This window comes from Haliotis rubra, unplaced genomic scaffold (genome assembly GCF_003918875.1).
Source record: "Haliotis rubra isolate DU_JTF1 unplaced genomic scaffold, ASM391887v1 Scf1476, whole genome shotgun sequence".
In the NCBI taxonomy this organism is placed as follows: Eukaryota; Metazoa; Mollusca; class Gastropoda; order Lepetellida; family Haliotidae; genus Haliotis; species Haliotis rubra.
In genome coordinates, this window is record NW_025765421.1 from 133,314 (window position 1) to 149,086 (window position 15,773).

Below are 15,773 nucleotides of genomic sequence, written 5' to 3' on the forward strand. Positions count from 1 at the left end.
AAAAAGGTTTGACGAAAGTGTAACTCATGGATAAGACGACCCCCTTCTACAGACTGCTTTTTTTGGTCCTCAAAATTCGGCTTATAGACGGTCATATACGGTACTACTGGTGTTCCCAGTTCGGCGCTTTTTACCGGTGTTCCCAGATTGGCGCTTATTACCGGTGCTACCGGATCGGCGCTTCCTCCCAGTGTTCCCGGATCGGTGCTTACTACTGGTGTTCCCAGTTCGGCGCTTTTTACAGGTGTTCCTGGATCAGCGCTTACTACTGGTGTTCCCAGTTCGGCGCTTCTTACCGGTGTTCCCGGATTGGCTCTTCCTCCCGGTGTTCCCAGAGCGGCGCTTACTACTGGCGTTCCCGGTTCGGCGCTTATTACCGGTGCTCCCAGATCAGCGCTTACCTCCGGTTTTCCCTGGATCGGTGCTTCATCATGGTGCTTTTCGCTCAGCACTCACTCAGTCTTCCTGGTTCAGCGCTTACCTACAGTATTACCGGTGTAACAGGCCAGAGTATACCCCTGTCCCAGACTATACCCAGGGTTAAACTGGGCTAGCCCAGACCATACCCCAGGTATAATCTGGGCCAGCCTAGTTTATACCCCGGGGTATATTCTGAACTAGGCCATAGTATACACACCCACCCCACCCCCCAGCCCAGATTATACCCCTACAGAAAACAAGTGATTAAGGATACTACTATAATTTTATTGTACTTCTCACACAATTAAACACTGGTTACAACATTGAAATGGTCCGATAAATTTTCCAGATACAAAGCATAATCAGTGTGAGTTTTCAAGCTGAAGCTGGCAGGGTACATCAGCCATTGCATTGACTGACCAACTGCACTGTAAATATAAATGTCACATTTTAACAGACTGGCTGTTGACATAACTTCTGCATCTGTTGCCCACACTCCATCTCGTGAAATTCCCGAATCTGTGATGTACTCATTGACATTTTGGTTCAGGAAATGTTTTAGTTCATCATTAATGTCATTGTTCATATGCTGAACCACTCGATCTCGGATAGTGCTGTGACTGTCTTCGGATCCTGTCAGGCTGTAACTGATGCAGCGGAAGTAGCAGTTGCCGTCGCCTTTGGTTCTGTATGTCCGTCGGGGTGCTGTCAAGTCTGTTGATCTTCCATAATAAATGTCCTTTGAAGACTTCAGGCCTAATGCAGCAGCCAAATTCCTTCGAGCATTTTGGGGGATAGGGTTGAACAAACGGGTTGACTTGATTTGTTTGGTAGTAAGGTCTGTATGGCCGCCTGACTCCAGTTCATCTCTGAGTCTTTTTCGTTGCTTCGAATCACTGGGGCTTTCGGCGTTGTCGTTAGTGGGTGGGCCATTAGACAGCCAGTTGTTAGACAGTGGAGTAGGGTATTAATTAAGACAACACCCATCTTGTTGGTTTACAGCCCTCTGTAGATTCATGAGTAGAGTGACCTTTGTTAATCTGTTCTGTTGTTGTTGAGTTTATGGTCCAATGTAATGTGTTTGTAGCATGTGGTTTAATCTTGGACTCATTTCACATATTGATTGATGTAACAATTGTTGATGTTTTGTTTAATTTTTTAACTTATATGTTTTCTCTAAAAGTCAAACTAATTTGTGTCACAACAAGAAGGTAGGTATAAAATAATTCCACAAACACCTTGATGATCTCCATAGACCATCAAATCTCCCAAAACAATAATAGAATAATTCCACTTTTTACCATCTTAAAATTGTTATATATGTTTTTTTAACTTTTCAAATCAGTTTTCCCTCAAATTTTCTATTTTTGGTTCCACCTCATTTCTTAATAAGTGTAATTCCCCGTCACTGAAATACCTTAGTTAAAGCAGATAAAGCAGATAACTAACTACTAACCTTAATGATATATCAGCATGGCTGGGTTACGCAAAGTTGAAAATATCACATCGCAGAGAGGCACTAAACAAATGCTTCATAAATTTTGTATTATGCAGTAATGTAAATAAAATGCACCTACAAATTCCTTTAAATGACACCAAGACCACTGCCCAGAGTCACACACTCATATTGAGTGAATTGTCAACATAATTTTTTAGGGGTATAGTCTGGGCTGGAGGGGTATACTTTGGCCTGGTCCAGAATATACCCCCGGGGTATAAACTGGGCTAGCCCATAGTTTACCCCGGGGTATAATCTGGTGGGGGGTTATTCTGGGCTGCTACACCGGTTCAACGCTTACTCATGGGGTTCCTGGTTCGACGCTCACTTATGGGGCTCCCGGTTCAGCGTTTACTCATGGTGTTCCCGGTTCGGTGCTTCCTCATAGTTCACTTGCTTCAGTATTGAGCTAGGCCAGTGATAACTGTCAAGCTGTCCCCTTCCTCACAAGAGTCAAGCATGCTGATGTATAAGTTCTGCAATGGGAGTCGTAGATGAACTTGTAGCTCTACAAGAACCTTTATGTATTCAACACTGTTGGTTATTTACGGCGCTTCATTGAGACCAATGACTATAGTCTACAAGTAACAGCGTTAAGCAAGTATAAACTTCAGCTGATCATCTGTTAAGACAGGGATACTCTACAACAGGGATAGGTCACTAGCTGGCTTTCTTTACCATTTGTACTAATTAGGGTGTGCCTCGTCATGCTCCAGCGCCACACAGTGACTTGGTTCGTTCCCAGCGCAACTTCGGCTGCGTTTAACAGTACTTCAGCCAGTGTATTGTATCAGTCGGAATTTTACAATGAATGAATGAATGAATTAAGTGCCAGAATTATATGTGAATGAATGAAAGAAATAAAGAAAAAGAACAAAATAAAAAGAACATATGTGAATGAATGAAAGAATAAATGATACACAACGGCCATCCCTCCCCAAACATGTTAAAGAACGCAAAACTATCGGTAGAACACATGTGTTAACATCAGCTGTCCTTTTTAAAAGAAATCTACTTTGAGACATTTTTTCACATTAGTAACTAATTCAGATATCTTATACTATGATCAGCAAGAAAGAAAGAAGTTTTAGAACTATAACACTCAAGCATCACAAGCATCAATGGCGTATGTCATATTTTTCACACACCTCAAATACACCCTAACAAATTTAAAAAAATTATAAAACTATCACTATTACTTGCAAACACCTTTGAACTAAAGGTATATTTCCCTTCTAAAAATTAAACGAATATGTGAAAGAAGTCTTTAGCGATCGAATTTAGTCTTTCTTCGCTGCATGTACTGAGAATTGAAGCCAGTGAGCTACAACAAGCCGACTTGAAACTTTACTACAAATCTACTGTACTAATACTGACACTAATAACAATTATTTGACTTAAAATGAAGTGACAGAATAGGTAACTTATCTTCTACATGTAGGTTTTCAGTTGTCACAACACTCAGCGTATGTAATCAGCTGTTGAAAATAAACCGGGCTCAATCTTAAAAACTACGCTGCTGCCATATTGGCTACACTGGTCACGTGACGAGCCGAGGCATAGCTTAGGGGTTTTCAGAGGAGTGACCACTCCCCCTTATAGAGTCTCCCTGGTTAAGATGACGATTACTTTATCTTCAGTGAAGAAGGAAACAATCACAATAGCCAGGGAGACAGTCTACTTACATCGGTATTTCGCGGCGAAATCTTTCACGCGTTTTCCAGTCAGTCTGCTGTACACATGTAACTCGTGTAACTCCGGGAGATTACGGACAAGGCTGAGTGTTGATGAAGAAATCAACGACTGCACAAGATTTTACAAGGATCTTTTTCCTGCAACACCGGTGCCGTCACTTCGCGGGAATCTGAGATGAATCAAATGCTGCAATTTGATTGGTCCATGAGAGACAACGTCGGGCATAGCATAACAGGAAGTCGTGTATAGTTGTAAACAGCTTTTCAACGGGGGAGACTTTTGATGATACATCGATTAGGAAGTACCTGACAGACTTGTCTTGGTCCCCCGAAGCGGATACTTATCCCAGCCTTTAATTGCCAGTGATGATGAACGGTGCCATTCCCGGTAGGAGTGATGGGTGCCAGTCAAATCGCCCCAGCTACAAAACGCCCCAGCCAATTTGGTCAAAATGCCCCAGAGTTTTGGTCAAATCGACCCAGGTTTGGTCAAAATGGCCCAGGGGGTACGGTAGTCAAAATGCCCCAATGTATTTAAATTGGTTAAATATATGCCACAAATGCATAGTTTTTGTCAACTTCCATATTATATGCTATATATAATATTATATAGTAATATTTCTAATAGGTGAGGTGAAATTGGGTTTTACGTCGTGCTTGAGAATATTTCGCTCATATGACGAGATATTTCTAATAAATTTTGTATTAGTAAATTGACAAGAGCAAAAGTAATATTCATGTATAGACAACACTGTAATACCAATTATTTGGTAAAGAATTACAAGAGTAAAATGAAAGGTTTGTATAATATGTTTATTGGCTGTAAATAGTTTTTGGTCAACAAATGGCATTGTGTAATCATAACACGTATGGTATAATATTTATGATTCAAACATATTTATTTCCAAAGAAAGGAACCGGATTGGTAAACAAGTATAACCTTATATGAATACTGCTCCGGGATACAATGGAAGGAAGGATAAACACATCATGATGAATGTACAATGTGAATGATATATAAATGTTGCAAAAACAAGCAATAACGCCAATCATTGTTAAACAGTATATGTCATATAAACAAATTATTTTGGATCAAATCTGCCTGTTAAATTTATAAAAGAGTGCACTGAAATTAAAAGTTCTTTGTTTACTATTGAGGAGCAGCTTTGGTTTCCAAACAAAATTGATTTTAGGTCAAATCCTTTGGTATTAAAATACATAATTTGGACGTGATATCGTTGTAAAGAGTACATGAAAAGAAATAGTGAGCAGAGTCTTCATAGTTATGGCCACAAGAGCAAGATAATGTTGGAGATATAAACTTTTCATATTTGTGTGCATTAAGGTCACTACATTCAAGTCGGAGACAAGAATGTATGTTCTGACAAAATCTGCTACTGAAATTTAAGTCAAAATGACTGTAGTTATTAGAATCGTTTAAAATTACATTTTAGAATCTCGATAGGTGATGGTCAATTGATGGTCAATTAGTGAATATGTTTTTATAGCCTGAAATGCTCATACATTCGAGCCTCAACATTTCCTTCAACTAAACACATCATTGAATGTCAATTAGTGAACATGTTTTAATAGCCTGTTTTATCCACACTTTTGACAAGATTAATTAACAAAAGCTCTAGATTGTTTTGATAAGCATTATACCATACTTTTTGAGAAAATCTATGCATTTATGGCCTCACCTTTTGACAAGATTAATTAACAAAAGCTGTAGATTGTTTTGATAAGTATTATCATGATTATACCATACTTGCTGACAAAAACTATGCATTTATGGCCAATGAACATTCTATACAAACATTTCATTTTATTCTTGTAATTTTTTACAGAAGCATTAATAACATGCAAATAATTGGTATTACAGTGTTGTCTATACATGAATATTACTTTTGCTCTTATCAGTATACTAATAGAAAATTTATCAGAAATATTACTATATAATATTATACGAAGTATATAATATGGAAGTTGACAAAAACTATGCATTTATGGCATATATTTAATCATTTTAAATACACAGGGGCATTTTGACTACCCCCCTGGTGCGATTTGACCAAACCTGGGGCGAATTGACCAAAAATCTGGGGCATTTTGACCGAATTGGCTGGGGCGTTTTGTAGCTGGGGCGATTTGACTGGCACCCGGAGTGATTATGTCGAGTTTGTCAGTCAGCCGGGAGATGCAGTTTACCGTGGGTGCCAGATGGAATCACCAAGGCGCTTTCACTTTGGCTGGGTTTACTCGTTTTTTTAGCTGAAGGCCTCAGTTCAGAGGTCACTGCAGCTATGTCCGGACTGTCCGTAGGCATCGATGTTACTACCTTCGCCTCTTTATCAAACATGTCTGGAGTCATTGGTCTTTTTTACCTCTGCCATTCCATCAACTTTACCAATGTTCCGGTAGATTGACGATCCCATGCATCGTATCTACTAACTTTCTCACTCCATCTGGTGGACCAACACTTCATTTGGCGAACTATATGTTCCTACAATCACTGTTTATATGGCCTTCATCACTCTGTGTACAATGTGTACGTTCCTGACATCTCCATGCCACGAACCTCCTACATTCAGCACTTCTTCAGTGCTGTCATGGTAGCTTGGCTACTCGAACGTATCGTATCTCAGACGGCTGTTCACGCTCCACAATCGACACTCTCCTTCAGAAACTTGCGATCGAGCCCTGGGCCTGGCTCCGACAGACCTGGGGTTCTATTTGCCAATCTTTCTGGTGCCAAAGAAAGATTCGGACAAGTTGAGACTAATTTTCAATATGAAGAATTTTCGATAAAATGGTTCTACAACCCCCGCCTCACTTTCGTATGGTGTTGGTGGCTCTTCTCAACAGTCATCAAGCCGAGAGACTACATGGTCAGTGTCGATCTCCAGCAAGAGTACCTTCACATCCCGATTTTTCTGGCTTTTCGCAAGTTCCGTCGATTTGTCTTCGAGGGCACCCACTATCAGTGGCGTGTCCTCCCGTTTGGAATTTCTTCGGCCCCGTGGCTGTTCACACGGGTATCGAGGCCTATCACCTGTTTCCTTCACCGCAAGGGGATAGTGTTCGAAGCTTACATCGACGGCTGCATTCAGGCGCAGACCGATCATGCCCTTCTGCTTCATCACATGCAGTTTGCGATACAGCTTCTTCGCTGGGGCGGTGGGGTAGCCTAGTGGTTAAAGCGTTGGCTCGTCATGCCGAAGACCCGGGTTCGAATCCCCACATGGGTACAAAGTGTGAAGCCCATTTCTCTTGTCCCCCGCCGTGATGTTGCTGGAATATTGCTAAAAGCGGCGTAAAACCAAACTCAGTCAGTCAGTCTTCGCTAATTAGGCTAATTAATCAATCTGCAGAAATCGGAACTAGCCCCTACACGCCGTCTTCAATTCTTTTGAGCAGTGTTCGACACAGAGGCCAACAAACTCTGTCCCGCGAGATCGTTTCTGCAAGATTCAACGATTGGTTTCTCTGGCATTTGCGCAACCCAGGACGCTTCGTCAGTGGCAGGAGCTCCTGGGCCTCTTGACGTCGGCTCAGGCGTTCACCCTCAGGGGTCAACTACAACTTCATCCCTTGCAGTTCTTTCTAGCGCCTTACAGCAGAGTGGGAGATCCCGTTGCCTTGATCTCTCTACCTCTGCAGCTCCATACCCATCTCCGGTGGTGGATGGAAGCATTGAATGTTTGCGACGGAGTTTGTTTAGGGCCGTTTGTTCCGTCTCACCACCTGTATGTGGACGGTCTCTACATGGGTGGGGAGCTCATCTTCTCAATCAACTAGTGGCAGGGCGGTGGTCTCCCATCGATCGCGCCTGTCACATCAACGTTCTGGAGTTCAGGGCGGTGATGCTTGCAATCAGTCACTGGCAGGATGTCCTACGGGTAACTTCCCTCATGATCCGGTTGGACAACGCAGCTGTGGTTTGGCATATCAACAGGATGGGGTCCACGGGGTCTACTCAACTGCTGCAGTGGACCCAACGGTTCTTCGATCTGGTGGACTCTCTCCACATCTTGGTACGAGCCACCCACATTCCGGGGGTGTAGAATGTCATCGCAGATTCTCTGTCCCGACCAAGTCGTCCCTCTCCAACGGCATGGAAATTGCATCCTCAGGTGTTCCAGACCTTTTGCCTTCCATTGACGACTCCGACAGTAGATCTCTTTGCCACCCAATTCAACCATCAGCTGCCTTGGTTTGTGTCAGCGATTCCAGACCCTCTGGCTTGGGACCTCGATGCTCTAGCCATTCCGTGGGAGGACCTGAATGCTTATGCGTTTCCACCAGTGGCCCTTCTTCCTCACATATTAGTGAAACTGTGCGCAACTCAGGGGATGACTCTACTTTTGGTCGCACCCTATTGGCCGGCCAGAAGTTGGTCAGTAAACTTTCAAGACCTAACCGAACCAGATCCAGTGCCACTTCCCATTCGACATCCACACTCCGACCAGCTACATTGGTCCCCATTGACGCTCCATCTGCACGCTTGGCACATCTACATCAGTCGTTAACGGCGAAGGGCTATTCTAAATGGGTGGCTCCTGCCATTACTACAGCGCATCGTACTTCTACGAGGTCACTCTACAATGACAAATGGAAGAATTTCGAAGCGTATTGTAGGAAGAGGGGCGTCACATGCCCCACTACGGCGTCCCCACAGATGGTGGCAGAATACCTTCAGCATCTCCGAACCTCCAGAAAACTCAAAGGTTCTACACTATCTACCTATCTGCCGGCTCTTAACATGGTTATTGCAGCGGCCTCAGGTGTGAAGGTGTCCACTGTCCCTGAACTCCTGTCTCTCCTCCGGTCTTACAAACTGGCTGACCAATCTCGGAAGTTCCGGCCCCCAGCTTGGGATCTTTCCGTTGTACTTGCTCATCTCACGCAGCTGATTATGAACCTTTGGAGGAGAAAGATTTCGAACATGTCTCCTGTAAGACCTTCTTTCTATTGGCCTTGGCTACGGCTGCTCGTATTTCTGAGTTGCATGCTCTTGATGTTTCTCGGGTAAGGTTTGAAAGGTCTAGACATGCGAGAGTTTCCTTGGTTTGCGGTGGGATTTTCTCGCCAAAAATCAGTTACCAGGACAGCCGGATCAGACATTCACGATTCAGCCGTTGTCCACTATCTTCGGCCCAGATGACACTGAGGATATGTCCTTATGCCCGGTGCGTGCATTAAGGATTTACCTAGCTGCCTCACAGGATCGCCACAGATTGCGTAAGAGATTGTTCATTCCATTGTCTACTGCCTCCACCTCGGAAGTCTCCCGTACTACCTTGGCGTTTTTGATGCGAAACTACGATCCTGCGTGCTTCTGCCTTTGCTGACCTGCCTCCACCGTCGACGGCGAAGCCTCATGAGACTCGAGCTCTTGCTTCCACCATGGCTCTTCACAGAAATTGTTCCCTGCGGTCCATCATGGAGGGCTGTTTTGGGTGATCAGATACAGTGTTTGCTTCACAGTACCTGAGGGACCTCTCAGTTACAGACGTGGAAGGTCTACATCAATTCGGCCCCCTGATCCTGGCGCACCAATTGTCATCGGCCCGTGTTCGCAGATAAAGCAATCCTTCCTTGGTCGGGTTTGCTTTGTACCTAATATAAGATATCGATGTCATCCATGTGTTGGTACTTTTTTCTCTTGGGCTTAGATCATTCTCACCTATGGGAATAGGGCGTGTCTGCACTGTCATCAGTTATGACTTCATAGACTGTTAGGCCAGTCTTGTACTACATGCAGAGATGGTCGACACTCCGCTTACTGACCTCTACTCTTTGAGCAATTACGCCAGTTAAGTGTTGATTTCCGACACCTACATGGTTTTCGCCGCTCTGCTCCTGAGTCCTTTCTCACCTTTGGCACGCTAGGGAGATTGGTACTGAACGTTAAACTAGTTGAGCATCCGAACTATTCCTCTTTCACCGCCTTCCAGCGTGTGTCTGTCTGGGGGTAGTTTCAAGCAGGACTGGCCAGATTAAGGTCCTCGACTTTAATTCACTGGGTTCCCCTGATAAATCGTGGGTGGCGGGGCCTACTTGCCAAACTAAGGCCCTTTTGCTTGTCAAAAGTTGCAGGCGAAAACCACATTAATTGGGAGCACCCACTCCCTAGAGTTTTTGTGCTGTGTAAGCCAGGGGTTACATGATGAAGCCCATCTCAAGTTGGAGTTTGCATATCGGAGTTGGTGCTTTCTCCTGGCCTCCTTGGGTTATGCGTTTTTTCTGGTGGTAGTAACGGGTAATCTAGTGATCCCGGCCTACCAACCGTGGGATTGTGCATACCGTGAGATAGGATAAGTTTAAAAATTTGATTTTTTTTTTATAAATTGTATATTTATATACTTATCCTATCTCATGCGATAGGACCCACCCGACCTGACCCACATCACAGATTACTAGAAGCTCCAAGACGAGAATGACAGGCACAGGTAGTCACATGATCATCTGAGCGAGCTCCATGCTTACAGAGATGATTGACAGGTGCTGATGTCGGAGTGAGGGCAGAGGTCAGGGCGGGTCAGAGGCCAGCAAGATTTGATTCAACTTAGCCTACAGCACGTTTCCACACATGGTCGTAGAAGAGAAGAGGTGCATACCATGAGATAGGATAAGTATATAAATATACAATTTATCATAAAATTTTCAATACTATTGATATTGATGTGCATAACACTAGCTTTTGAAACTCATTTGATAATTTTGCTTATGTACGGTATTTTAAATCTGTCTTAATATCTATTCCTACTTGGGTAACATATTGCCTCCAAGGTGCCTGCTCTAAAACATGCAAAATGAAGTTTGATGAGCAACATACATATTAAGAAATATTATATGTTGCAGACTGAAATATTCTGATATGAGTTTGTTGACCTTATGTTGATCTTTTGTCACTGTAATTCGATTTTTATGAAAGAGAGGAAAATGGACTTCTTTTCATTATAACATAAACTAAAATAAGACAAAGTTGTATGGCACAATGAAAATGAAACTCTTGTCTTCAGCAACCATGCTTGTCATAAGAGTGGACTAACAGGATTGGGAAGTCAGACTCGCTGACTTGGTTGATGGATGTCTTCTTAACCAAACTGCATGGATTGATGCTTATGTCAATCACTGTATTATCTGGTCCAGACTCAATTATTTAAAGACTGCTGTCAAACAGCTGAAATATTGCTGAGTATAGCATTATGAAAACAGATAAATGAAATGGTTGCAGATAAAAGGATGCTCATTAAATGTGATACTTGTGGTATATTTTCAATATTAGTAGAAAATACATGATACCAAGGGCGACAGGAAATTTTGTCAAGCAGATGCCTCAGTTGAATTGTTGCCTACTGATGCTGGAGACTTTTAATGTTGTGACACTAATTTTCTTGTACTTTTGCAGATCAGAGTAAACTCTGTCTGAGAGATTTGAAAACGATACCGTTTGTGAAGACACACTTCATCACACAATCTGAAAAGTTTCTTCACACAAGGGGCATGGTTGTTCTCACTGGCAGGTCAGGCGATGGAAAGACGTCTGCTGGTTTGCACTTACTAAAGAGTGTCTCAGAACGGGAGTCCCGGAGCCCTGTAATTCTGACTGACCCCAGTCAGTGGGACCATATTCCAGTGAAACTTAATGAAAGGAAAGTTCAACAAACATTTGTTGTTTTGATAGATGATGCCTTTGGAAAAACAAATCTGGTTCAGGATCTGGTGGACAGATGGGGCAAGAAATTCCCTATGATGATCCCTGTAATAGAGAATGGAATTGTCAAACTGGTGATAACAAGCCGTTCAAATATACTGTCAGCATGTGTTGGTAAAGTTACTTTTCTTACGAAATGTCCAAATGTTGATTTCTCAGTCATTGAGGAAAACCAAGCTCAAGAAAGATTAGCAATTCTTGAAAATCATTTGAAACTGTTTGGAACTGACACCTGCATTGACTTTAATGAGAAACAAAGGATTGTCCAAAGCACTGACCTGATGGGATTCCCCCAATGCTGCTCTGTGTTTGCTAAAGATAAATCACTCCATCTCAAGGCTTCAACTTTTTTCTCCAAGCCACTGAAGTGTTTATCAGAGAATATAAGAAGTCTGTCAGATGCTGATCCAGTAGGTTATATGGTGTTGTTGTTGCTATTTCTGAAAGGTGGGGAACTACACAGGAGCTTTTTTGATCCATTTGACCGATCAAAAGAAGACAGTGACCTCCTTGAGAAGCTGCTCCGTTTCAGAAATTGTGACATTCATCAGTTAGAGAGTAAAGCCAAGACAATGTGCCCAATGTATCTTACCTTTGTAGAAAACAAAGAAAGCTACAGGTTTGTACATCAATCAGTAATGGATGTCATTTCCATTCAAGTCTGCAAAGAGAAACTCACAAGTGGGCTCAAGTTCTGCACCCTTAGTGTTTTACTGGAATATGTAAGAACATCACCAACATCAGAATCTGACCATATCATATTAATCCCCAGAAATAAGTTTGGTATTCTTTCTGAGAGACTCACACAAGAATTGTTGTCCACAAACCAGGAACTAATCATTACACACCCAGCTTTTCAGGATCCTGAATTCTGTCAGTTCCTGATGCATAGTTTCTGGAAAGGTACAGACAAAATGGAAATTGTAACGTTTAAAAACTGCACCAAAGAAGTCTTCACAAAAGTGTTTTTCAGTAAGCAAACAGTGGAAAGACTTTCAGCTTTGGCTGTAGGTATTACAGAGGACATTCCGACTTTATATATTGAAGATATCTTGGTCTTGCGGTTTACTTCTGTCTTGTGTAATTTTGCACTCAATGGCTGCAACCTGATAGTAATGGATCTGATGGCAACAGCTGACAACTGTTTATCAGAGGTGGAGTTGACGGAAACAAGACAAGATGTATTGGCCAGTGCTATTTATAGGGGAAATTCAGAATTGATTCAAGAAATGTTAAAGAGAAAGACTTGTATATCTGAAGCCTGCATTGTTGCATCATGTGCTTCTGAGACTCCAGACAACACTGCTTTTGATCACATCCTGGATACATTTGATGCATCAATCATGAACATTTTCAAGTGGCCACTGATGGCATTGCTGATAGAAAAGAATAAAAGGGAAACTTTAGAGAAACTTGCCCTCTTAATGTGTAACGCTGACAGTTACAAAGGGAGAGAACTGCTTGTGCAGCTGTGCAAATGCCTCTTACTACAGTATCATAATGTGACACCCCTATTATATTTGAAGACTTTCGGGCAGATGAAGAAAGATGCATTTTTAGAATTGTTTCCAATCTTTTGCAGTCTTGGTATAAGCTGTTTTACTGATGAATTGGTACTTTTGGCAACAGGTTGTAGAGAAACGTATCCTCTGTCAATGATTCATGGATATGGTGGAAACATTGCATGTACAACAAGCAGAGGAGACACACCACTGCACCTTGCAGCTCACATAGGCACAGCAGATATGGTGGAATATCTGTTACAACTCAATGTAGACAAATCACTAAAGAATTCAGAAGGATGGCTTCCACTCCACTTTGCTGCTCAGTCAGACATAGAAAGTGAAGAAAAACTTCATCTCCTCCTTGAACTTGAACATGTGCTACAGCCACAGTGTCAGGAATGACACCTCTTATGTTGGCCTGTAAGGCGGGGAATATCTCTTGTGTTGAATATTTTAGTCTGAAGTATAATAGTCACGGAGATCACCCAATACATGCTACCATTCTTGGCCTCTGCGAAATATGTATAGGGAGCAACCTACAGAATCATTTGGGCAATCCCGTATTCATACAGAAATGGTTTGACATCACTGACATCCTCCAACATATTGGTTATTCCTTCAGCCACAAATATGAAAATTTAAGTCCCATTGAGCTTATCATTTGGTTAGATCGGGTGGATATTCTGGGATTGTACTTGGATAGATGGCCCTTTCTTCTTGATGAACTGAAAGAGGGTTCAGTCGACATGTTTAATGTACAAAGGACATGTGCTGAACATGAAACTGCTAAGTATCTCATAGAGAAAGGTGCCATTGCTGATGCAGAATATATGAAAGGAGTCACACCACTTCATGTAGCAGTTCAGCATTGTAAACATAAAATTGTTGAGTGTCTCACAGAGAAAGGTGTGAATGCTACTGCAAAAGACTTGAAAGGAGTCACTCCACTTCATATAGCAGTTCAGCATGCCAAACATGAAACTGTTGAGTATCTCATAGAGAAAGGTACGAATGTTAATGCAGAAGACAAGAATGGAGCAACACCACTTCATGTAGCAACTGAGCATGCCAAACATGAAACTGTTGAGTATCTCATAGAGAAAGGTGCCAGTGTTAATGCAACAGATATGATCAGAGTCACACCACTTCATGTAGCAGTTCAGCATGCCAAACATGAAACTGTTGAGTATCTCATGGAGAAAGGTGCCAGTGTTAATGCAAAAGACAAGAATGGAGTCACATCACTTCATGTAGCAGTTCAGCATGCCAAACATGAAACTGTTGAGTATCTCATGGAGAAAGGTGCCAGTGTTAATGCAGAAGATAGGAAAGGAGTCACACCACTTCATGTAGCAGTTCAGCATGCCAAACATGAAACTGTTGAGTATCTCATAGAGAAAGGTGCCAGTGTTAATGCAGAAGATATGAAAGGAGTCACACCACTTCATGTAGCAGTTCAGCATGCCAAACATGAAACTGTTGAGTATCTCATAGAGAAAGGTGCCAGTGTTAATGCAGAAGATATGAAAGGAGTCACACCACTTCATGTAGCAGTTCAGCATGCCAAACATGAAACTGTTGAGTATCTCATGGAGAAAGTTGAAGATTATTATTATAGAAGATGGGACATGACAGCACTACTCCATGTAGCAGTTCAGCATGCCAAACATGAAACTGTTGAGTATCTCATGGAGAAAGGTGCCAGTGTTAATGCAACTGATAGGAATGGAGCCACACCACTTCATGTAGCAATTCAGCATGCCAAACATGAAACTGTTGAGTATCTCATAGAGAAAGGTGCCAGTGTTAATGCAACAGATATGATCAGAGTCACACCACTTCATGTAGCAGTTCAGCATGCCAAACATGAAACTGTTCAGTATCTCATAGAGAAAGGTGCCAGTGTTTATGCAACAGATATGATCAGAGTCACACCACTTCATGTAGCAATTCAGCATGCCAAACATGAAACTGTTGAGTATCTCATAGAGAAAGGTGCCAGTGTTAATGCAACAGATATGATCGGAGTCACACCACTTCATGTAGCAGTTCAGCATGCCAAACATGAAACTGTTGAGTATCTCATAGAGAAAGTTGAAGATTATTATTATGGAAGATGGGACATGACAGCACTACTTCATGTAGCAGTTCAGCATGCCAAACATGAAACTGTTGAGTATCTCATGGAGAAAGTTGAAGATTATTATTATGGAAGATGGGACATGACAGCACTACTTCATGTAGCAGTTCAGCATGCCAAACATGAAACTGTTGAGTATCTCATGGAGAAAGTTGAAGATTATTATTATGGAAGATGGGACATGACAGCACTACTTCATGTAGCAGTTCAGCATGCCAAACATGAAACTGTTGAGTATCTCATAGAGAAAGGTGCCAGTGTTAATGCAACAGATATGATCAGAGTCACACCACTTCATGTAGCAGTTCAGCATGCCAAACATGAAACTGTTCAGTATCTCATAGAGAAAGGTGCCAGTGTTTATGCAACAGATATGATCAGAGTCACACCACTTCATGTAGCAATTCAGCATGCCAAACATGAAACTGTTGAGTATCTCATAGAGAAAGGTGCCAGTGTTAATGCAACAGATATGATCGGAGTCACACCACTTCATGTAGCAGTTCAGCATGCCAAACATGAAACTGTTGAGTATCTCATAGAGAAAGGTGCCAGTGTTAATGCAACGGATAGGAATGGAGTCACTCCGCTTCATGTAGCAATTCAGCATGCCAAACATGAAACTGTTAATCATCAATAGCGAAAGGTGCGAATGTTAATGCAGGAGGCATGAATGGAGTCACACCACTTCATGTAGCCACTGAGCATGCTAACATGAAACTGTTCAGAATCTCACAGAGAATTATGTGAATGTTAATGTGTGTTTAGTTTATTGTGCCTAACAGACAGCATGGCT

General features: G+C 42.2%; 2 protein-coding genes across 3 annotated transcripts in view; both read left to right on the forward strand.

Moving 5' to 3' along the window:
• LOC124269803 overlaps positions 1–13,644 on the forward strand; it is a 50,484-nt gene extending 36,840 nt beyond the window's left edge. For both annotated transcript variants that reach the window (XM_046704839.1, XM_046704840.1), the window contains one exon: positions 11,027–13,644. In XM_046704839.1, the coding sequence (XP_046560795.1) occupies positions 11,027–13,239 (2,213 nt within the window). In that variant the 3' untranslated portion in view covers positions 13,240–13,644. The remainder of the gene's footprint in view (positions 1–11,026) is intronic.
• LOC124269802 (ankyrin-3-like) lies at positions 13,584–15,727 on the forward strand. Its single transcript, XM_046704838.1, has 2 exons — positions 13,584–14,202; positions 15,642–15,727. Exons 1-2 carry the CDS (start codon positions 13,584–13,586, stop codon positions 15,725–15,727), a joined length of 705 nt encoding a protein of 234 aa, XP_046560794.1.
• The last annotated feature ends 46 nt before the right edge of the window (positions 15,728–15,773 follow it).